Source organism: Zingiber officinale, chromosome 8A (assembly GCF_018446385.1).
Source record: "Zingiber officinale cultivar Zhangliang chromosome 8A, Zo_v1.1, whole genome shotgun sequence".
NCBI classification, from domain to species: Eukaryota; Viridiplantae; Streptophyta; class Magnoliopsida; order Zingiberales; family Zingiberaceae; genus Zingiber; species Zingiber officinale.
The window spans coordinates 4,541,909-4,564,272 of NC_056000.1; the positions used below are offsets into that span (position 1 = coordinate 4,541,909).

Here is a 22,364-nt window from a genome sequence, read left to right on the forward strand (position 1 = left end):
TAACAACAGCAATTTTGTAAGCAATCAGCTTTGTTCCACACAGTGAATTGCAACATTAACAAGAGTAATAGAGGTAAACTTATTTAATTCATCATAAACTATAATAGTAAACAGATACTAGTAAATTGCTCACCATGCTGCTAAAATAGAAGCCCACAGTGGTGAAGTAGAAGGACAACATCCTATAGAAGTCAAATCTACGACCCAAGCGATAAACATCACGGCTCAATGTTTGTTCCCCATTTCCCTTAGAGACTTTTGCCTCAAAAATGGAAATTTGATTCAGTCCAACATCACGCCCTTTACCTACTTGCATATATTCATGATGTGTAACATTTCCTCCACGTAAAGTTGAGTTAAATCCTGGAAATCATCAAATATCAGAAATACCGAAAGACAGATAGTCCAGTGTGGCAAGGATAATATTTTTTGAAATTAATTGACATGTACATTTCAAAATATCACCTGAAAAAATATCTTCACTCAAGTTTATGATTCTTGAAGCTTTACTAATGCCACCTCTAGTAAGGTGGAAAATTCTATCAAAAATATCTGGATGGCCATAATGGAAACGAACCCTGGCAAAAAATTTAATTTTGTTAGAGCTTTACCAAAAAACTATGCAATATGTACATATTTAAAGAATAAGAATGAGAACCATCTAGTCACTTTCACAAACAGCAAGCAGGGCAAAAATTATTTTTTTAGGTGGGTTAAGACGACAAGAATAATTTATTTTGATCGATACCTATCAACACTTCGTAACTGAGAGAACCTAATCATTGCAGATACAGATGCACAATTGTTGAAGAAAGAAGCAAACTGTAATTGTATGCCATAATGAAAAATCAGATGGTTATGCAAACAAGACTAAATACAGCTATCTAATTTTTAGTATTGCACATACCCATATATTTTTGGACATAGGTGATTATAAATACAAACCATATATTTGGACACAGGTAATATTTACACTAGCCATACTTGAGAGGGTTTGCCAGAATCCTTTGGCCGATAGTCACAAAGCTCGTCTCTTGGTTGGACATGAACCAAGCAAGTGAAGAAACACTATAAATGAAGACATTAAAGAGAAAATTAGTTGATAAAATCCCAAAGAACTTCATATCTTAACAAATTGCAAGTCCAACTGTAGTATTCACAATGAAATGAAATATCAACCAAAGCACAACCTTCCAGTGAAAATATGCTCTCGTAGACCCAGTATTGTGGGTGGATGTTTCTGATACTTGGGTCTTAAAAACTCACCCAAAACATTTCTGATCTTGAATGCTTCTTCAAGATAATTATCCTAAAAATTAAAATAGTGAGTCGAATCTTCTGAAACAATGAATGAACAAAAGTGAGCTACCTGATTCATATCAATGGTCTGAAGTGCTTCTCCTCGAGTGAAAATTATTGCATGATTCTGGTTCTCTGGTTTCCCTTCACCAATATCTGTTGGCTTACCAGGGAGTTTGATACGGTAAATTTCCTGAGATGAACAATATATAAAAAAAATCACAATAAGCATAGAACAATCAGATTATGTACTAGCTATCACTACATATACCTTATCATGAAATATACCAAACTTCATAAGAAGTAAATGCATCTATAAAAAATCAATGATCCTCAGAAAACAAACAATTGTAAAAAATGAAAATGGTATAAAGATAATGAAAAACTAATTGGTTGATGGAATTTCAAATGAACAAACAAATGCATACATTATAAGATTTGCCTTCTTAATGATGACTTTCAGTTCAAGGGAAGGAAATTACTTGATTATGGCAACTGGTCGGCCCTTAACCATATTGATTGTGAATTTAACCTTCTTCTATCTCTATCACAAAGAAGCACATTGGCCACTCACTGTTTCTAACAATGCATGCAGATCTACCTCCAGGTCAATTAGTGCACAATGAAATAAGAAAATCAGTATATGCATGCACATTTCACTTGGTTCAGAACACTAACAAATTATTACAGATATTGATATTCTTTTTCTAGCCCTCCTCTCTGTTATTAATTGAGATCCATTTTTAATTAAAAAATTGGGATCCAATTATGTCGTCCTCAAATCAAATAATTCCAAGGTACAATCACAGAACTCAATCTGAATACCCTTTTATACACTATTTTCTGTTTGGTATCAGGGTTCCAGTTCAAGAAATTTCAGAAATATAGAAGGAAGAACCAAGAACTAACAGAAGGTATTTAAAGGCATGTGATGAGGATTATGCATAAACATATCACCTGCAATGTTGATATTGTGTTATATAATCACCTATGTAAATATTATGGAACAACCATAAAGAAACGAATATCCATGAAATAAATTTCATGATCTTTAAAATAAAGATTAGACCATGTGGTCGAGCAGTTTGAAGACAAACTACCTCATCAAATTTATCACCGCCTTTAACAAGAACAGAATAATAGCATTTCTGAGTTTTGTTATCCACAGTTTCTTCAGCTTCGTCTATGTAAGCAACACGTAGTGAATGGTGGCTGCAGTATATTTATGGGACTTAAAAAATGAATTTGTTAACGAAATAATAAAAAAACTGTTTATTAAACAGTATACTGGATTACTTCAACATGAGGTTGAGTATATTAGTGTAGCAACTTCTGTCCCTAGCTTCAGTAGATTTTTTCTGTATTCCATAGACCTGGCATGAAACAACATAAGTAAATTTCATATCAGCAATAGCCAGTGCACGTGCTAGTATATGGTCCTGATTATTCTCATCTGGTGAGTAAGTCCTGAAGCCACCCAAGATATCTGCAAGTAAATACCATTATTGAATGAAATGTGCATTTCTAAGGAGTGCGAACATATTCTGAAAAATGATTGTGACATGACAACATGTAAGCAAAAACTAACCAGGATCCTTTGCCGTATCCAGGAAGCACTGAAGCCTAAGAGCACGTCTGTAATACATCATTCCTCTCACTAAAAAAAAACAAAGGCTCTTAAATGTTAAAGAAATTACTCTATGCTTGGGCAAGCACTAAATCACATTAGGCTGAGAATAAACCTGTTCTAGCAAGTGTTTGGCCTCTATAAGACACCCAATGACGCAATTCATCCATGTTCTCACTATTGTCAAACTTTACTCGCTCAAGGAAGTTCTTCCACTCATCTTCAGAGCAATGTTAACAGAAATAGTTATAATCACCTATATCGGTAATAGAAAATTACATAGAAGAAATAACAAGCTCTATGCTGAGATTGCTTGAGGTCGGCTATTATCTCACCATAAAGCTATACATAAGATATGCATGACTTAAACTAAATAGATAAGACAATCTCTACCTGGATATATCTTCTGTAAGTAAAACAGTGTAGATATTCCATCCTCATTTTCCTTTTTAAGCTCCTCCTCAGAGTAAAGTACATCTTCTTTATAATAAGGTGTCAAGACACTGGATCAGGAAAGCACTATAAATAAGAACTATATTCAAAATAGTAAAATAATAAGGAAAAAAAATGAAGAGGAACCAAGTCAATCTGACTAATGCCTGGTGTAGCAAAAGCCTTGTGACAATCTAGAAACCAAATTTGTGTCCTGTTTTCTTCCGCAAACAAGGCTTGTTAGAAATAATTGCATCAAGCCTATCACAGTGAAAAAGATTGCCGATGTCTTCTCAAGGGGAGTCCTAGTCGAAGAAGATGAAGAAACAAGTTTACAAGAAACATAACAATGTAGGTATTCAGCCAAGTCAAGATAAAGCCGAAGTGTTATATTCTGGAGTTTATTTAGGGTATAGATAGTTGTAATTTGGGTTAATTGAGGTTTGAATTGATATGTTTAACAACTGATTTATGGTTTTTGTATAAGATTTGGGATTCATTAGGATTACTTACCAATTTCTGGTTGGTTTAGGTGGAGAACATTTTGGGGTTTCATAAGATGCAACTTGACCTCAAACTAGTGTCAGCTAAGTTAGAACTAAACCAAGTTGAATGGGGTCTAAACCAGCCTGTTTCAGGCCGAGGCAAATTAAGTTAGGTTTTGGTTGGGTAGTAAACAGCCCCTCTCCTCCTCTCCTCCCTATCGCATGAACCCTTATCCTTCCTGTCTGATTTGGTAAACATTCTACTAGTAAACTGTATCGACTGAAATTAGTAAGTGTAAACCAGAACAACACAGTAAAAGGAAAATTATTATATGCTAGTACCATAAAATCTCTGGGTACAAATTTACCTGAAAGAGAGCATGTTACGAACTTTTGGAGTTGGTGGCAAATCCATAAACAAGGAGTTAGCAAAAAAGGTGATGCGGCGTCGAGCATCCAAATTTATAGGCACATCTATTGCAGATTCCTTGATTGTTAATAGCAAATGGAGTCTATCCACCTATTAAATGATCCAAAGGAGGTAATTTATGAAAGCAATTCATGATCCTTAAGAAAAGCAAGCTGAAGATACAATCACCTTTTCCTTCCATGATGCATCTTCCATTATATTTAGGTTTAAGTTTGAGAATTTGGGTCTGTCTTCCACGGATGAAGTCCTGCCAAGCATAATTCATATGAAAGAGAAGCGATTAGAACTAAAATCTGCATCGATGATAAACTGTCAGCTATGTATTACCCATGTCCACTAGTCATCACATCTTGTGTAATAATTTCCATAATATCTTGCAATACAGTGACGATCTGTGATTCATATGATTCAACATCTTCATTATCACCTTTCTGAAGAAAACAGAAAATTGTTACAAGATATCTGTTGTGATTCATATCAGTTGTCTTCTGAGAAATATTAGGAAGAAAATAGAAGATAGAGGGCTGCACACGTACCAAAAGATTTAGCAGCTTTGCCAATTTGGCGCTCAGCAAGGGGAGTTCACTCATACGGAACTTAACCAGAAAATTATGCTCAGTAGTAATTGACGACTCCACGGCTTTACAGATATTGTCTATAGATCTGAAGATTGTACGGTATATTACATAATATTGTATGGGAAAAGAGTATCTAACAGAAAAATATTAACAAGAGTGCATTTCTAGCTAACTGAAAATTCCTACAAATTGATAGTAAACTTCCATGTTGCAAATAAAAAAAATTAACTAAAATGACAGAACAGTTTGCATACCGCTTTTCGTGTTCATCAATCAACAGTTCCTTAAGAATATCTCTTAATGTTTCATAGCATTCTATCACAGCCGAAGTCATGTGTTTATCATGTTTTATCTTGTTTATTAATTCTTTGTCATCCTTTTTCTTGAAATCTTTCGCCATATCAAGGGCAATAGGAATCTGCTAATATTGACATGTTAAGATTAGTGGTCCACCAGAACAATCAAGTAAAAATCAAGGAGACAAACAGCTACAAAAGATGAATTTTTACCTTACTTGCAAGAAGAAATGGAGGCCACTGTACAACAGATATATCTCCGAAAGAATAAGGCACAAGCAAAAGATCCCTCTCCCTTAATAATGTCAAGAAACCAAATAAATATGTTGTTTACAACAATAGTCATTTAAAGCTAAGTCCAGTCTCATAAAATCACAACCTATTACTGATCAAATCTTCCTCCCTTAAAGAGCTGATGAATTCATTCCATATGTGAGAAAACTTGGCTATGTTCATCCTCTCCATCTGGTCCTGCAAATTCGAAGCTTGGATGGTAAGACAATGTATACTTCAAATTTAAAATCAAATTTATTAATTTGTTCATCGGCCACATAATAGATCCCATAGTTGAAATGATGATTAGCATAATACCTTGCTATTCTTTTCATTTGGTGTTGGCATCAGGTTTTCAGTGAAAACTGATGGTACTGTTTCAAATCTAGACCTTAGCATCCCCAGTGTTCGGATCTATGGAAGGTCAACATGATGTAAGAATCCAATCTCAAAGAGGATACTTACTCTCGTTAGTAGTCTTATCAAAATATATTGTCAATCCATGAAAGAAATAGAGATTCAAGAGATATAGTATGGATGTTGACATTTTTTATTTGAAGAGAACAAAGAAAAATCCTTACTTCACCTAGGTGGCTGAATGCCCCATGAATACCTCCAAAAATAGTCGAGAAAATAGCATACCATATTTGGGTGTCCATGAAATAAACCTAACAACTTGTAATGGTTATTGTAAGCAATGAAATGAACACAAAAATAGAGGTAGCAGAAATGCATACCAAAACAATTGGTGCCCAAATAGTTATTACAACGCCAATGTTATGTTGCACTGCATCATGATAGTACAGATTCATGATAAGTTAATCAAACACCACAAAGATAAACTAATTAATTTGGTGGCATTCTTACAGTAAGGGAAGAATTCATGCCATGCATAGTTTGGAGCTCCTATAGCCATTATCATTTTTGTTGGTTCAACCAAAGGGTATATCTGTAAAACACGTGATAAAAAGGAAAAAGATGTGACAAAACAAAGAAAATTAGATAATAATATGAAATTGTTAATTAATAAGCTGGTGTTTGGAAATGGATCAATTGTATACTTATATCCTTGATGCTTTTCCTTCATAGTATATAATTCACTTGATTGGCTAAATCCAGATACATAAATTCATAATATAATATTTTTTGACATAGACAAGTTTTGACCACTAAATCTCTTGTTCTAATGTCACATTAAAGTTAATTTACTATGTACTTATTTGAAAAGCTTGAGCATTTAAGAAAAAAAAACAATTAATATATTTACATTCCTAATAGAAACATTAGAATCAAGTATGAAATTGTTTAGCTCTAAAGCATTATGGCTTCCTTCAGCACAATGTGTTTTCAGGAAAAAAAATTTCATTGAAGAATAGAACCTAAAAAAGAAGATAGTTGTTAATGTGTGTGAATCATTCATATATTTTTGGTTTTATTTAGCATGCATTTACTATATTACATAAGCATAATTTGTGTTAACTTTTAGCATTTGCATTCATTTTTCTTTTTAGTTTGTATGATTACGGTTTGCACTTTATATTGACTAGAAGTGGAGATTTTGATGTTGGAGCATACTTGGAGACGCGAAGCCTAAAAACCAACATTGCAGCATGATCCACGGCCATGGATCAACCAAGAAGCCAAGTTAACCATGGAGCATCAACCGGAGAAGGCAGTACGAATCATGACCAAGCCGTGGTAGCCTAGGGATGACAATGGTCTTGGGAATACAATAAAAGTTCCACATTAATCTAATTGGATCTTATTGGATTACTATTGAATCTAAAGTTATTGGATAAATGGTTAATCTAATATCTATTTGGGCTTTTCAAATAAACTCAAAGTAAATGAAGCTCACATTATTAGATAATATCTTAGTAAATAAGATTTGACCACGTTATTAGATAAAGTCTTATCAGATAAGACTTGGCCATGTTTTATTTGAGTCTTATTAGATAAGACTTGACAACGATTTATAAAATCTTATTAGATAAGACTTGCTGCCAAGGTGACAGATTTCACCTTTTGCAGAATTATTAGATAAGACTTATGGTTATGAACATATCTTATCTGATAAGAAAACCCTAGAAGTTAGGGTTTTATCTAAACTTATATATATGCATAGTAGCTAGCACTACAGGTAATATATTATGATTCTCCAATTGTGCTCGTGAGATGGGTGGCAGTTGTGCTCGTGTGGATACCGTTGGAGGATTGTGTTGAGATCGACAAGACTCTCTAGATATGCAAAAGGGTTTTACATATCAAACATTATTTCCAAACCAATGATATAACATGGATTTGCATAGATCTCTGGTGGGTTTCTTTTCCACTACATTTAATTTTAATGCTTCATTTTGCTACGAAACCCAACAAATGGGACAGATTCCATATCTTCCATCCCCATCCCTATCCCCATTTATTATATCCATCCTCATCCCCATCCCAATCCTCATCCCCATCGAGTATTCAACTTTCATCCCCATCCCCATTCCTATCAAAGGATAAGATATCCATACCCTACACAAATATCTTATTACCACCTACAATTGCATTTGTTTCTTATATATATATATATATATATAAAATACTTTAATCGGGTATTCGGATTGGGTATGAGTAGGATTCTACCAAACCCGCCTCCTGAGGAAATGGGAACTGGAGGAAACCCGCATTGCCCACTTATTAGGGGCAAATTGTTCCTTATGCCCCTGGGTTATTTTCCCTTTATAAGAAGTGCGTCCAAGGATCATTCACGAGAAAGAGAAAAAGAGAGAGAGGTGTGGAAGAACGAGAGGAAGACATCTAAGGTTGCAGGATTTGGTTTGTGAAATTGCGGAGAGTTTTCCGATTTTGTGATCGTTCTTCCGGATTGTAGATCTGCGGAAGATCGTTGTAAGTGTTTAATTGTTTTATGCAATTAATATATAATTCCTACAATGGTATCAGAGCATTAGGAATTATACTATATCCTTTGCGGTTTCTCATCGCTGAACACGCTGCAAATTTCACGAATGACACTGTTCCACCGAAAATCTCCCTCCGGCTGACGTTAGGTCGCTGCAAAGAAGTGCCGGCGACCACATCACGGCAGTAGGAGACCAACGACAGGGTCGCAGGTCAGCGACCAAGTCACCGCCGGTGTTAGCACTGCTGCTTGGCACGCACTACACCAAAATTGCAACAGGGTCACGATTTCCATCAAAGTCGGGCTTGGGCCACGGGGATATGCCGGTGACGGCATTTCGTGGCCGGCGATGGCGTCTCGGCTGGCCGATGATGTGCTGGTGTCCGGGACGGGCAAAACAACCAACGACAACCTCGTCGGGTCAAGAGCGACTACATCGGATAAGACCGTCAAACCCCCCCCCCCCCCCCCCCCAGTAGGCCAGAGATTGGCCTCCATTAAGCGACCGTGTCTGTCGCAGTTGCGTAGAGGCAACGATTGAGGCGGCGTGGATAGTGTGCAGCAAAGAAAGCGGCAAAAAAAAGGATACAATGATGACGAAGCACAGTGCTTCGTAAGAATTTTTTTTTAACGTTTTTTTTTCTTTCTATTGCATGGATAAGTTTTATTTAAAAAAACGTGAGCAGAGCTTCACGTGAAGAAAGGAAAATTTTTTCCTTCTTTTGTTGATCAGTCTGATTCAAGCCAAATGGATTCAAACCAAATTGATCCAATCAGACCATTAGGTCTTGGTCAGGTTTAAATCATTAGTTGATTTAGTCGAATTAGTTTGATCCAAATTGGAATTGATTTGGGTTGATTTAATTGGACTTAGACCAGATATGATCAAATGACCAGATTTGTTCTAATGGGTCAAATTTGATCAAATGGATTAGATTTGTTCTAATGAGTCGGACTTAATCAATGGGCATTGCTTTGATCAAACGAACCTGAGTTTGATCAATAAGTCTGAAATTGGTTGAAATAGACTTAGATTAAACAATAACAGAACATAGGTACAGCAAATCCCTGTCTAATTAGATCGGTTCTAATTGAGGACAATGGGCCAAACTTAGGATCTGGATTCCCGATCGACCGGTCAAATGGGTCAGTCGACTTAGACTCCTGAAAATCAAGAAGATTTGTTTTTCTTGATTTATTATGTTAATTCTATGCCTGTATAAATTGAATTAAGCTGGTTTTGTACTAGTTAGTCAGTTTTGTACTGACTTATTTAATTTCAATTTTTCAAATGACACGGACGATTACCACATTAACTCGTCGCGAAGTGCGGCGAAACCAGCTCAGGAAGAAATTCAGGAGATAGAGTATAACTTTGCTTATGAAGTCGACGGACACGTTAGACGGCTTAATGACCTATTTTGGAAACTTGAGCGAGAAGAGTTCCAGTCCTAGACAGTTATAGGATCTGGGTTTTGATGCTTTCATTGCCAGAGAATCCTAAGATCATATCAGCCTATATATGGGGGTGTCATGAAGGACGCGTCACATATTCAGAATTGTGTGAGGAACTACTTCACCATATGGCTGAAGATGATCCTGAAAAGTTTGAAGAGGACCTGGAAATGATCGAGGAAGATCCAGAAGAATATCCGATTGTGAATCCGATGGAGAATTCTGAAGCTGTCCCACTTGAGATTACCCCAAATGAGTCCAGACTGAAATGGATAATGTTAGCCACTGCACTAGTGTCTATCCTAGTAGGAATGGTGGTAGCCTATCTAGTTTATTAGAATTCTATTATTGTTATTGTCGTTATGTATGAAAAATATTAGTCTATTTCATTCATGTTAGTTTGTTATATGTTAACAATATGTAGCATATCTATATTAATGATATGTTCATTCATATGTTTGTTTATGTTGTTTACACTACATGATGCATGATACTCTTTGATTAGTTCATTATAAGTATAATAAATAATGATTAGTTTATTAGTTGGGATGTGTGTAATAGAATTGATCAATATTGATTTGATTGGTCATACGAATGATGAGTGAAAACGTAGTTATCACTTGATTTTGTAAACTAACTCAAGTTAATATTGAATCGATCATAAATTACATACATATGAATTACACTAAATACTAAATAATGTGTTTATTTATGATAGATTATGACAACCAAAAATATTATAGCTAAACTCAACAAGGGTGAAAAACTTAATGGAGATAACTATAAGATCTGGCACCTCAAGATACAGTATATACTTGAAGAATAAGAAGTTCTGGAGGCTGTAAATCAGGTTATGGTAGAACTTATAGATGATCCCACTATACAACCAGACGAAATCTTGGTGCGTATAAGGCATGGAAGAAAAATGACTCCGCTGCAAAGGGCATATTGATTAGTTCAATGATAGATGACCTAGCTTTTGAGTATGAGTCATATCTTTCGGCTCATGCAGTTTGGGTAGCCTTTAAGGAGAAATACAGTGGAGTAAGTCTGAGCAAGCTTCGACAGCTGACGATCAAGTTTGACAGCTACAAGAAGCGTCTGAATGTGTCAATGGTTCAACACCTCAGGAAGATGTCGAACATGATTTGGGAGCTTAAAACTACTGATCATGAGTTGACCGATGAATAATAGGTTCAAGCAGTTATTCGTTCCCTTCCTGATTCTTGGGAAACCATGAAGCAGACCCTAACTCAAGAGTATCAAGACTTTCACTGACGTCTCACACCATGTAGAGTTGGAGGCGAAGAGAGTTGAATCCGCAAGGATTTCTGGATTAGCCTATATGGTTGTCGGTTCTATTGGATCATCTAGATCCATGAAAAAAAATGGTTCAAGAAAGGGAAGGGAAAGAAGAAAGAAGCTGCTACTGTGGGACATAACTCAATCAAGAAGACAGGAAAGAATACAAGAAAGAAACCTAAAAACAAGTTGACTTGCTTTAGCTGCAGGAAGAAGGGTCACTTCGTTCGAGAGTGCAATAAGCCGAAAAAGGTAAATCCATGTGTGTCTTCATTTTCTAAGCATTTTCTTACTAGCTCAGTGTTGTTAACTGATTCTTATCTTTTATGGATTTTTTTGTTGACCACCTTCAAACATAATCTATCATTGAGGTAAGAGAGGGAAGCACAATTAAACTATCAATGGTCATCGTGGTGAAACTGAAATCCTAGAATTGTCTCAAGAATTGGTTTTCTCTTTTCATTAACTTCTCTTAGTTTTCCTAGTTCGCTTTGATTTCACAACAATTCTCCCAATTCGATTCATCTAGATAGCCTCCTTTGCAAGTAAACTGGTAGTCAACAACACGTATCAAAGGACGATATTTTTACTACTTGACGACGACCGTGCACTTGCGATTAGCACGCATGAGTTGTCTAATCTCTCTAAATTTTTCTTGATTACATCATATTGTTGCAACAAGTACGAGTTGATTTTGAATCCAAGAAGTGATAGATATTGTTGATTTGAATCAAAAAAGTAAAAGAAATTGTTGAAGTATTCAGTAATAATTCTTTGGGTTATAAAACCATATTTGAACAAGACAAAATTTCTCTGCAAATATAAGAAAGATTTTGAGAAAATTAACAAAAAAAATTGACTAACAAGACAATAATTTAAGGCCAAATTTGAGAAACTCATATTTACTAGCATTCATCACTCTAACAAAAAGTGTAAAACAATCAATAAGATTGACTCAAGATCAAGAACTCACGTGTAAGTCATAAAAAATCATAGGAAAAGGCTAGATAACCTTAGCATTTCAACAAAGCACCCTTCATTAACATTGAGACAACACCTTTCTCAAATGAATGGGGGCGGAGTTCCCTAGTTGGGGACGTAGAGAAAGAAAAAGTTTTTCACTTCTATCACACATCATAAAGGGCAGGACGGTCCACGAAGCTCCTGCTATGCGGGTCCTGGGGAATTCTATCACACATCATATGATTTCAATATGGGATAGCCTCTAAGAATCTTGAAAGTGAGGTCATCCAATCGTTCAAATGGTTAGGATGATGTCATGGCCTCCATTATGAGAGAAGTTTGTACATCATCTATCCCAAGGAATCAAATACCCATCCATGTTGCCTGGCACAACCAAAAATTTCCATTCTAATATTTACACCAGCACAAAAGACTCATCGGCACAAGGTAAATTACCTTGTGTCACCCATACCCTATGTGGTATGAGTTATTACCGCAGTCAGTTACATGTGCTCTCAGCCGATGCGCGATGCAACAGCAGTAGATGTACCTTTATGGGTCAAAAAGGTAACTAAGATAAGACACTCACTACAACTTGGAACAAGAGGAAGCGTGTGCAAACTCTGGGGAAGCACATTTGGTGGGTCCTTATCAAGTGTAGGATACAACCCTAACATACACAACTTTCTCACAATAGAAACTCAAAATCCTACAGCATGACCGTCACAACCTCAAAGATGATCTCAGTCGTCACATGGTTCAGCAGATTGCGAATGAACTGTTAGAGTGGATCAATCCATGTGGATCAGAAGATGGAAGAAGCATGGTAAAAGTTAAAAGTATCCGCATGTGCATGTCTGATATAAGTGAAATGGAAGAGCACCCTAAGATTTAAGTTTCTATCTATTATAAGGGTTAGATAGTGTGAAAGGGCATGATGGGGAGAAGCTTATCCAACTGCATAACTCTAACATTTAAAGTAATTAGGAAGATGTCTCTAAAATCATCAGCATTAAGTTTAGACAACAAGCTTAGACACTTTTTGGTATCTAAGGTGTCAAACATAGCAATGACAAAATTCCTTGTCATTATGAAGATTATGGTGCCAAATAAATTAGGAATCATGGTAAAATAAACTAGAAGTACCAATATAGAACTGAAACTAGTGCACCTAATAAATAATAGATGATGTAGCAGAAGCGTACGGTAACACAGGATTAACTTGTTGATTCACATAGAATAACCAGGAAAATCTTACAAACAAAAGAAAGGATTACGCTACTAATTCACAAATAGTGAGGAAATCTCAAAAATAACACACTCAAAATAATTTTATTTAATTATCAATTTCTTCCTAACCAAAAACTGCTCGTATTTATCAAACGAGCTACAATAATCAAATCTGGGAAATATTTCAAAAAATGAGAAGTACGTATCTCAGGAAATAAAAATATAATATCATGCCTAAGGAATAAGGAAATCAATTCGAAATCAAATTTCGATTTTCCTAGATTAATTTATTTCCAAAATACAATTTTAGCAAAATGGAAAAAAAAACATGAATTTTAATTTCTAACCGAAAGAATTTTCCCAAAAATCCACAAAAATGAACCTTGGAGTGATCCCTGCCAAAAATGCATCTTGCATCGCATTGATAACCCTATTAACTCTAATGCCTTTGACAATTTTAAATAAAAACAATCTATCCTTTCTTCATCAAAAAATTTAAAGTTATTACACATGAGGTATGGACAGAATTTTTACCTCAACATAGTAACTAAATGCAAGTTTGCTGATCAGCAATAGAATCCAGAAAAGAGTATATCTGTCAAATTGACACAGCAGCCACAATATGTCAAGAAAAAATCATTTCTGAACAAACTAGATGCAAATAGCTTACTTGAGAAGTGAAAGCATGTCCTCGTGCATGCCTCTTCCTACATATAACTTGGGCTGAGATAAATAGAGTACTATAAGAATGTATCCAACATTGGCAACAAAATGCTTCTGAGCAATAGGAAACACTTGCCTGCGCCCACCACATGAGCAAAATAAAAACACGCGAATTAGAGAGTTCAACACTTCTCCGCAATGGTGGAAGCAAGAACAACAAAGCAGAAAAAATATTTGGTAACATGTAGATGATGATGGCATAAGTATAAAGTGACTGATTTCTCCAATTCCCAGCCCAATTGCTGAAGAGTTTGATAAGACCTGTAGGATTTTCAATTGAGCCAGAGTAGCTTGCTGAGAGAATTATTATCCATGCAGTTGCTACTGCAAATTTCAATAGATATCTAAGTATTTGCGTGTATTGCTTGCTTCCCCATGCCTTCCAGCTAAGAATGATATCCAGAGTAGCTGGAAGATTCAAAACACAACCAAGGAAAGATATTTCAATGAAGTACCATGACTGCTGGTTCAACAAAATTTTATAAGTTTAGAAGACAATATCATCGCATAAGACTATTAGTACCTTGGAAAAAATTTAGGAATGCTGCAGTTATGAAAATACTCAATACCCTTCTAAAGACATCTGGGTCGAAGAATGCAGTGAGTGATCCTGAGGGACTCCATGCAATGATGAGCATGGCCTGAGGGGATGAAATGGCATTAGAGAATCCATTAACCATGAAAGTGTCTTTCCAACAAAGATAATTCCACTAATAAAACAAAATTTACCTGGAAAGCCAGTATGAAGAATGTCCACATACGTTCAAAACTTCTAAATAAATGCCAAAATGTACGAACTTCAACAAAATTTGTTTTGAGCCTTCTTCTTCCAGTAATATTTTGGTCATGCTGCTGGTAGAACATTCACAGTACAGAATGAATAGATAAACTTAATTTCATTAATCATGGTAGAAACAATCACAATTGCTTGGATCTGTTTATTAAAAAGATAACCACCACAACAGTAAGACAGTTGATAATTACTGCAATTCAAACTTCAAAGTCATTTGATACCTCAGAGTAAAATTACGAGTGCAAGTCATTTGATTCTCTAAAATGTAGCTCGTTTCATTCAAATTTAATTAAAATTTAGAATAAATGAATATATATTTTAGTTTCTACAAGTCAATCAAGTCTTGTTGTTTGAGGGGTGAAAAAGGCCATTCAACATGTGCCGCTCAGCTCCAAGCCTTATTTTGTGTCAACAAGTCACATGAGACTAACCAGTCCAGTAAAGCATAAAGAATGTGAAAAACCAAAGCGTAATAGACATATCTTATGTTAACATGCACTTCAAACTTTTTGTAACTTTAAGGTGTCAAACAAGCATTTTGACCCACATTTTGAAGTTGCATAACGATCTGCACCTTATGCTGTTATGGTATGGATTATTGTCATATTATTATTTACTAATCGAACCAAAAGACCTGTGATACTGGTATCAGTCAGATTTTTTTGGTCACCACGAGGTGTCACCACAACACATTGGATGTAAGACTATTTCCTCATTTGGAATCAGAGACAAGGTTAATCCCCTCCTAACTATCATAACTATTGTTGTACAGATTTGAACCTCACACATTGGTCAAAAGCCATCTAGATCTAATTCAGACTAATTAATTATTGATCTCATAGTAGCATTTTATGACATCAAGATTTGAATGCATTTTTAAAGATCTCTAACATTGTAATGTTAATAGCACTTTAAGAATAATTGGGGTGTGCCTTCAGGTTAAAATCATGTTTAGACTCTACAAATTTTAGATTATGTTACAAAATTATAGCATTAGATTCAAACGAGAGTTAATCTAGTCATCAAAGAATTAATATAATCTTCTTCATTTAACTCTCTACCAAAGTAAGGATACCACAAAAACTAAAAAAGAAACGAAAGAAAAGTTTAGCGAAGACAAAATGACAAATTATTAAGGGTTGGAAAGGAAGAGAGAAATTAAGATTCCAGTAACTATTATTTTGATAAGCAGTTAATATGTGAAGATGTAGGAGAGGAGATTAAGTTGTAAAAAGACTTGATAGAAGAAAAGGAGGGTATAAAATAGAGACAATGGCGAACCAATTTTTAATATTGCAATGAGTGAAGAGAGAAGTGTTGTCAAGAACAGTAAGATTAGAAATTCAATGTCCTCTCTTGTTAAGTACTGATTTTTTATAAAGAAAAATAAATTCAAATTGAGATTCATTTGGACTTGATTTGATTAAGTTATGATCAAATCAAGTTTTAAAAGGGTTAAATTGATTGATGGATTTAAAATGAAATAGGAAATTTTTGAGGAAACTTTTCTTTCCTCTCTTATTTTTTCTCTCCCACGCGTGCATACGTGCTTCTCTCCCACCGCCTCACATGCCGGCCCTCTTCCACGCGCCGACTCTCCTCTCCTCTATATTTCTCCCTTTCTTCTCTTCATAACAGCAGCAAACCTTTCCCCTCTCCTTCCTCTGCAACAGCAGCGGCCTGTCCTCTGTCAATTGTTGTTTCTTTTCAGCCATCTTCTGGCCGGCCATCAGCAAGCTTCTTTCAAATTTTTTCCAACCTGCAGCAGCAGGTTTTACTTGTCATTTTTTTTAGCAAGAGCAATAGTTTTCTTCTCTTCTTCCAGCCAGCAAAACAATTGTTTTATTTTCCTTTTCTCCCATCCCACAACAGTCGGCTCTAAGCCTCCTCTTCTGGTTTCCTGGCAACCGACCATCAGCCCTTTCTCCGCTGCCCTCTTCCAACTACAGCAAGTATTATTGCTGCTGTTCATTGCAGCAAGTACTCAAATGGTTGGAGTGTATCAACGAAATGCCTCCATGGCTTCATCCATCAAAGGAAAATTTCAAGGTATATTTTATTTTAATCAATTTCTATTTATGTTGGATAAATAAAGTTGTAATTAAATAGTAGTGGAGGTCTCATTTAGAAATGGAGAATATTATGAGGTAGCAAGATAAAAAATGATTCATCTGACTTCGAGTAATAGATACTACTACAACAACAATAACCAAACTTTATTCCACTAGTGGGGTCGGCTATATGGATCCTTTTATGTCATTAAACTCTATCTCCTACTATATCATCGTCTATACTTAAATAAATTTTATCTTGTTTTATTGTTGCCAACTAAGTTTGTTTTGTCTGTCTCTTCCTCTTCCTCGTTTGATATATATATTTGTTATTATTTCACATCGCCTAACTGGAGCATTTATTGGTCATCTAAGTGCATGCCCATATCATCTTAAACAACGTGTTTCTCAGAGTTTTCTCTCAATAAATGGAACTCCGACTCTCTCTAATGCTCTCATTTCCTATTCTATCAATCCTATGTCCACACATCCACCTTAACATCCTCATCTCTGCAACTCTCATCATCTACTCATATGCTCGAGTCATAGCTCAACATTCAGCGTCATATAATATAGCAGGTCTAACTACGGTTTTGTAGAACTTACCTTTATATTTTAGAGGTACTTTACCGTCACATAAAATACTCGGCGCTTTTCTCCATTTCAACCATCCTGCTTGTATTGTATATAAAATATCTCTTTCAATCCCTCCATTATTTTGCAAAAATAATCCTAAATATTTAAACCTCTCGATTCTGGGTAATTTGTCATTTCCTATCTTAACATTTGTCTCATTACGTCTAATATTGCTAAACTTAAATTTCATATATTACTTTGAATTTTAGATAAGGTTCAGATTTTATGTTATTATTCTTATTAGATATTATTTTGACTATTTGAGTTATTTTCATATTGTACTTGCATATATGAATTCGAGTGCAGCACAATGACCCATTGACACTAAACTTTTATTGTATATAGAAGTGAATACATAGATCCTTTGACTTCCATATATTTGATCTTATGCATGAATAAATAAATAAAATGGATTATATATGCTTACATAAATATTTTCAAAAATGAGATTGAAAGAAAATCTAAAAATAGAGAAATGAGTTATAAATAATCAAATTGAGGGTAAATAATTGAATATCATTTCATGTTCACATATGGGTTTCATACGAGAATTAAATGGGAAGGGTTGTTTTAAAAATTAAAATGGATGTTCTGAGTCGTTGGTATCTGTCTTTAGATTTGTTTAATTTTCCATTGATACTTTTTATTATTGATACTTGTAGCTTCATGTTTATAGCTTTTAACCTGTGGATCCTATGATGATACCTAAATAAATTGACATGCTTTATATTAAAAGGTTAACTTGGTTGATCGTTCAGGGCTTCAGGCTATATGATAAGATGTGAATTTAAAATTAAACAATTGTGATAAAAAAATAAACATAATAATGATATTAAATTGATAAAATGGAATACTAAAAAGTGAAAATTTTGAGTCTAGCCTTATACTAGAGTACCTAACCGGCAAAATGAGTTGTGGTAGCGTGAGTCACCCACGGTCAATATTTATTATGTATTGAGAGGTTGTTAGCCCATATATCAGATGGCGTTATTACGCTCTGAGGAGCCTAGTGATTCACTTCTTAGTTGATTTATCATATTTATATCATTGATGACACTCATACATGCTGATACTCATATAATTTGTGGCGGTTATCCATATTGATATTATATCGTTGATGACCATTATACATACTAATTAAATTGTCAGAATTGAAAATTCATCATATGCTAATAATTTGTAACACTAAATTCTAACATAGATATATATTCATATATAAATTGAGAATTTAAAATTGCAATAAGTGATTGTGACCTACTGATGCGCGTGGATCATATATGTATTTAGACATTTATTGACACACATTTTACTTGCATTTCTTGTATTTGGTTTATGCTATCGCACTCCTTTTCATCATTTTATCAGCCCACTATCTGTTTTATTCGAAGATCTGCTCCTCTTTGTGTTTTTATTGACAAGGAGAAAAATTGGAAAAAGAACACGTGACAAAGCTCTTCCAATACCCATCATAGGCAGGTCGTGCTTTGAAGCACGGTCGTGCCACTCATCCCGGAGATACACACGGCACGGTCATGCCAAATGGCACAACTGTGCCTCCCCTCTCAACGAACCATTACGAAGGGTCGTGTCAAATGGCATAGCCATGCCACCTCAACTCGTACACACGGCCTGGCGGTGCCTACCAGGCACGGACGTGCCTCGACTTACATCGTGTGCACGACATGTCCGTGTCATTCGACACGATCATGCGCTTCATAGGACTAGAGCACACGACCCCGACGCTATATAAGGGGAACTCCTCCCCTTATTTTTAGGGAGGAAGTTTTCTTCCTTGGAAGAGGACATCTTGGGCAGCCGTCATCACATTCAAAGGATTTTTAGGACAATCCGAAGCCGCCTTCTTCATCCGCTCATCTCCGTTGCAAAGGATTAGATCTTGAAGACTCCGTTCTCTCTTAGGCTAAAGCATCTCTTCTCCTTTCTTATCGATTCGAGTTGTAGAATGCTTTCTGTCATGTCTTCTATTCTTAATCCTTTGTATATGGAGTAAATTCTCCTACTTCTAGGACAAGGAATTAGTTGTGATGCGAATTGGATATAAACTCTATGGATATTGTCATCTCTCATTTCTATGACATGTTTATGTTTAGTTCTTGTTTGATTGAATGCATATGTGAATTCTTGACGCATACATGTGTTGTTTGGTTAAATAGATGTATGGATTAGTCGCCATATAGTGGGAATACTCGAGATTGTATGATCGGGGCTCCCTTAGTGATAGAGGGTAACCACTAAACCGGGCATCTCGAGCATTCCTTTGAAATGGAGGCCAAATCCATACAAGGGAAAGTCAAATTAGTGCTTAATGGGTTTTCCCCAATTCTATGCTAGGAGGTGATTAGGGTAATTTAGAACGTACAACCGAAAGTCCCTTGGTGACGGAGGATAACTATTAGACCGAACCTTCTATGTTACCCTCTCCACTTAGTAGCATAGGATGTCAATAGGGAGAGCACTCCGGTGAGACCGTGGTAGCATCGATATTCACTTAGGTTCCCTACAAGACATAAACATAGAGGATTGAGGGATTGGCGATCCATATTACACCAAGAAGCATCACAATGAAACTGAAATCCTAGGTCTACCTTCCTAAGCTAGTCTTCCTCAACAACTTTTCCTCTAGCTCTCTCTCTATAGCTCTCATTCTCCTTTACGTTAACAACCCTTCAAAAATTCGATAGTTTAAACAATTCACTTTGCAACATCCCTAGTGGTTACTCACCAGACCCTAAGGATTGATATCTTTTATTACTTCGTGACTATTCCGTGCACATGTGGAGGATCAACAGATTTTTGGCGTCGTTGTCGAGGCTAGTTTTGAGTAATATTAGGAGATTAGTATTAGAGTTGCTCTAGACACCTTTCCCTTTTATTTTTGTGACTATTTTTCTGCACTTCCTTCCCTTTATTTCTGCATTTTATTTTTTTTTCATAATGCAAACTGATTTCACTTGCATACTTTTATGCGAAGATTGATAACTATAAAAAAATTGTTACACATCGATCCAAAGATTGATAGAACTTTTAGAAGGAGAAGAAACTTGTTGAAACAAGCACAAGAAGAACAAGTTTAGAGAACCATGCCAGATAAACCTTTGAAAGATTATATAGCACCGTATGCTAGAGGCATCAGATCTAGCATTACCAGGACAGTTGAGGCCAATAATTTTAAAATTAAACCTGCATTCATCTCCATAGTACAACCAAACCAGTTTGGGGAAGATCTGAATCAGCACTTAGAAATTTTCTATGAGATATACAACACCATGAAAATGAATGGGATCCCTCTCAAGGCAATTAGACTACTATTATTTGGACTTTCTCTCAGAGACAAAGCAAAGGCATGGTTGAATTCCCTACCAGCAAACAACATCACCTCATGGGAACAATGAGAGCAGATATTCTTGAGAAGTTCTTCCCTCCAAACAAAACAGCACATATAAGGAATTTGATTGCTAGCTTCCGACAAAATAAGAGTGAATCTTTGTATGAAGCATGGGATAAGTTTAAAGGGATGCTCAAACTATGTCCCCATCACAGTTTAGAGAAGTGGCTTGTGATACATACTTTTTATAACGACAGCAACTACCAAACTAAGGTCTCTTTGGACTCCGAAGCAGGTGGACCATTAATGAACAAGGGATTGGGCGAAGCTGAAGATATTATTGAGAGTGTAGTACTAAACCACCATCAATGAGCTTTAGAGAGAAATGGGAACCAATTCAAGTAGCTGGAAAGTATGATGTTGATGCAATGAATCAAATTTCTGCAAAACATAATGCCCTAACAAAGAAGTTTGATACAATGTAAGTCAATCCGGTGAACACTATATCTACTACTTGTGAAGGATGAGGAAGCACTGAGCATAACAAGGAAAGTTGCCTACTTGGAGCCATTACTGTACAATTGACTCAAATCAAATAAGTTGATGTAGTAGGTAACTTCAATTAAAGACAAAACAATACGTATTCCAACAATTATAACCCTGGATGAAGGAACCACCTAAACTTCTCGTATAGAAACAACCGAGAACAAGGGCAACCAGCAGCATATTAAGTGATCCTGTCCGAACCAGGAGTCAACAGACGCTGGGGATGTGGCGCTCCCTGCTGGATCCTCGAGTGCTCCGGCGAACCTGCAACAAAACCGAGCCGGGGGGGGTGTCCCGGCGACGGCCCTCCGACGCTCAAGTTAGGCGAAGGAATAAGAGAGTGGCTTAGAAAAAGTAGACTTGTGTGTACCTCCGGTTGAAGAAGTGGAGGCCTTATATAGACCTCTCGAAGGAGCCTGGGCACACCAATTGAAGCAATCACCTGCTTTCGACCATACCTAGGTGTGGGCCTGTCAGAAGGGCATCCATAAGACCATACTGCTACTGTATCAACCTTTCCGTGACGTGATGGTGGGGCCTTTAATAGTGTCATCTTGCGTACAGTCTAATCATCATGCCTTTGCTGACATACCATATCCCGAGCCGAGCGAATAGGCCGCTCGGCTAACCACTGTTCCCTCGCCACGATTCCGGCCGAGCGGACACCTCCGCTCGGTCACTCTGTCCTCGGCCGAGCGGACACCTCCGCTCGGCCACTCGGCTCCGGTTCTCCTGCTTTGGCGTCGGAAACTCAAACCTTTGGCTGGGTAATCTCTGGTTCTGCTCGGACGGGACCCCATCTGTGGGTCCCCCATTCTTACCGCCGGATCACTTGCCTCCCCTTCAAGTCTAGTCGAAGGAGGCAGTGAGTCCGACTGACTGGACTGTGTGTCCGAGCGGGCGGTCGTCGCCTTATCACTGTTGCTGATATCCCTTGAGTCGTTCGGCCCTAATGCCAAATTTAGCCTCTCGGCTCTTCGCTTTGTATGCC

The 22,364-nt window shown here is 36.4% G+C and overlaps 1 protein-coding gene and 1 non-coding gene across 6 annotated transcripts in view; both read right to left on the reverse strand.

Moving 5' to 3' along the window:
* LOC122012025 (callose synthase 7-like) overlaps positions 1-22,364 on the reverse strand; it is a 68,385-nt gene that overhangs the window by 1,990 nt on the left and 44,031 nt on the right. For 4 of the 5 annotated variants that reach the window (XM_042568475.1, XM_042568472.1, XM_042568476.1 and 1 more), the window contains 26 exons: positions 14,731-14,853; positions 14,525-14,642; positions 14,078-14,409; positions 13,949-14,001; positions 13,813-13,873; positions 6,288-6,369; positions 6,158-6,207; positions 6,002-6,088; positions 5,739-5,834; positions 5,527-5,618; positions 5,361-5,442; positions 5,106-5,269; positions 4,810-4,936; positions 4,601-4,704; positions 4,442-4,520; positions 4,212-4,363; positions 3,320-3,429; positions 3,042-3,146; positions 2,888-2,956; positions 2,596-2,785; positions 2,400-2,511; positions 1,370-1,492; positions 1,191-1,309; positions 985-1,068; positions 466-578; positions 134-363 (listed from right to left, as the gene is read on the reverse strand). In XM_042568475.1, coding sequence (XP_042424409.1) covers positions 134-363; positions 466-578; positions 985-1,068; positions 1,191-1,309; positions 1,370-1,492; positions 2,400-2,511; positions 2,596-2,785; positions 2,888-2,956; positions 3,042-3,146; positions 3,320-3,429; positions 4,212-4,363; positions 4,442-4,520; positions 4,601-4,704; positions 4,810-4,936; positions 5,106-5,269; positions 5,361-5,442; positions 5,527-5,618; positions 5,739-5,834; positions 6,002-6,088; positions 6,158-6,207; positions 6,288-6,369; positions 13,813-13,873; positions 13,949-14,001; positions 14,078-14,409; positions 14,525-14,642; positions 14,731-14,853 — 3,057 coding nt within the window. The remainder of the gene's footprint in view (positions 1-133; positions 364-465; positions 579-984; positions 1,069-1,190; positions 1,310-1,369; positions 1,493-2,399; positions 2,512-2,595; positions 2,786-2,887; positions 2,957-3,041; positions 3,147-3,319; positions 3,430-4,211; positions 4,364-4,441; positions 4,521-4,600; positions 4,705-4,809; positions 4,937-5,105; positions 5,270-5,360; positions 5,443-5,526; positions 5,619-5,738; positions 5,835-6,001; positions 6,089-6,157; positions 6,208-6,287; positions 6,370-13,812; positions 13,874-13,948; positions 14,002-14,077; positions 14,410-14,524; positions 14,643-14,730; positions 14,854-22,364) is intronic. The other variant, XM_042568473.1, reaches the window with a different exon arrangement.
* LOC122013108 lies at positions 20,940-21,045 on the reverse strand. The gene has a single exon (XR_006120449.1). It is a non-coding gene; the product is annotated as a small nucleolar RNA R71 (small nucleolar RNA).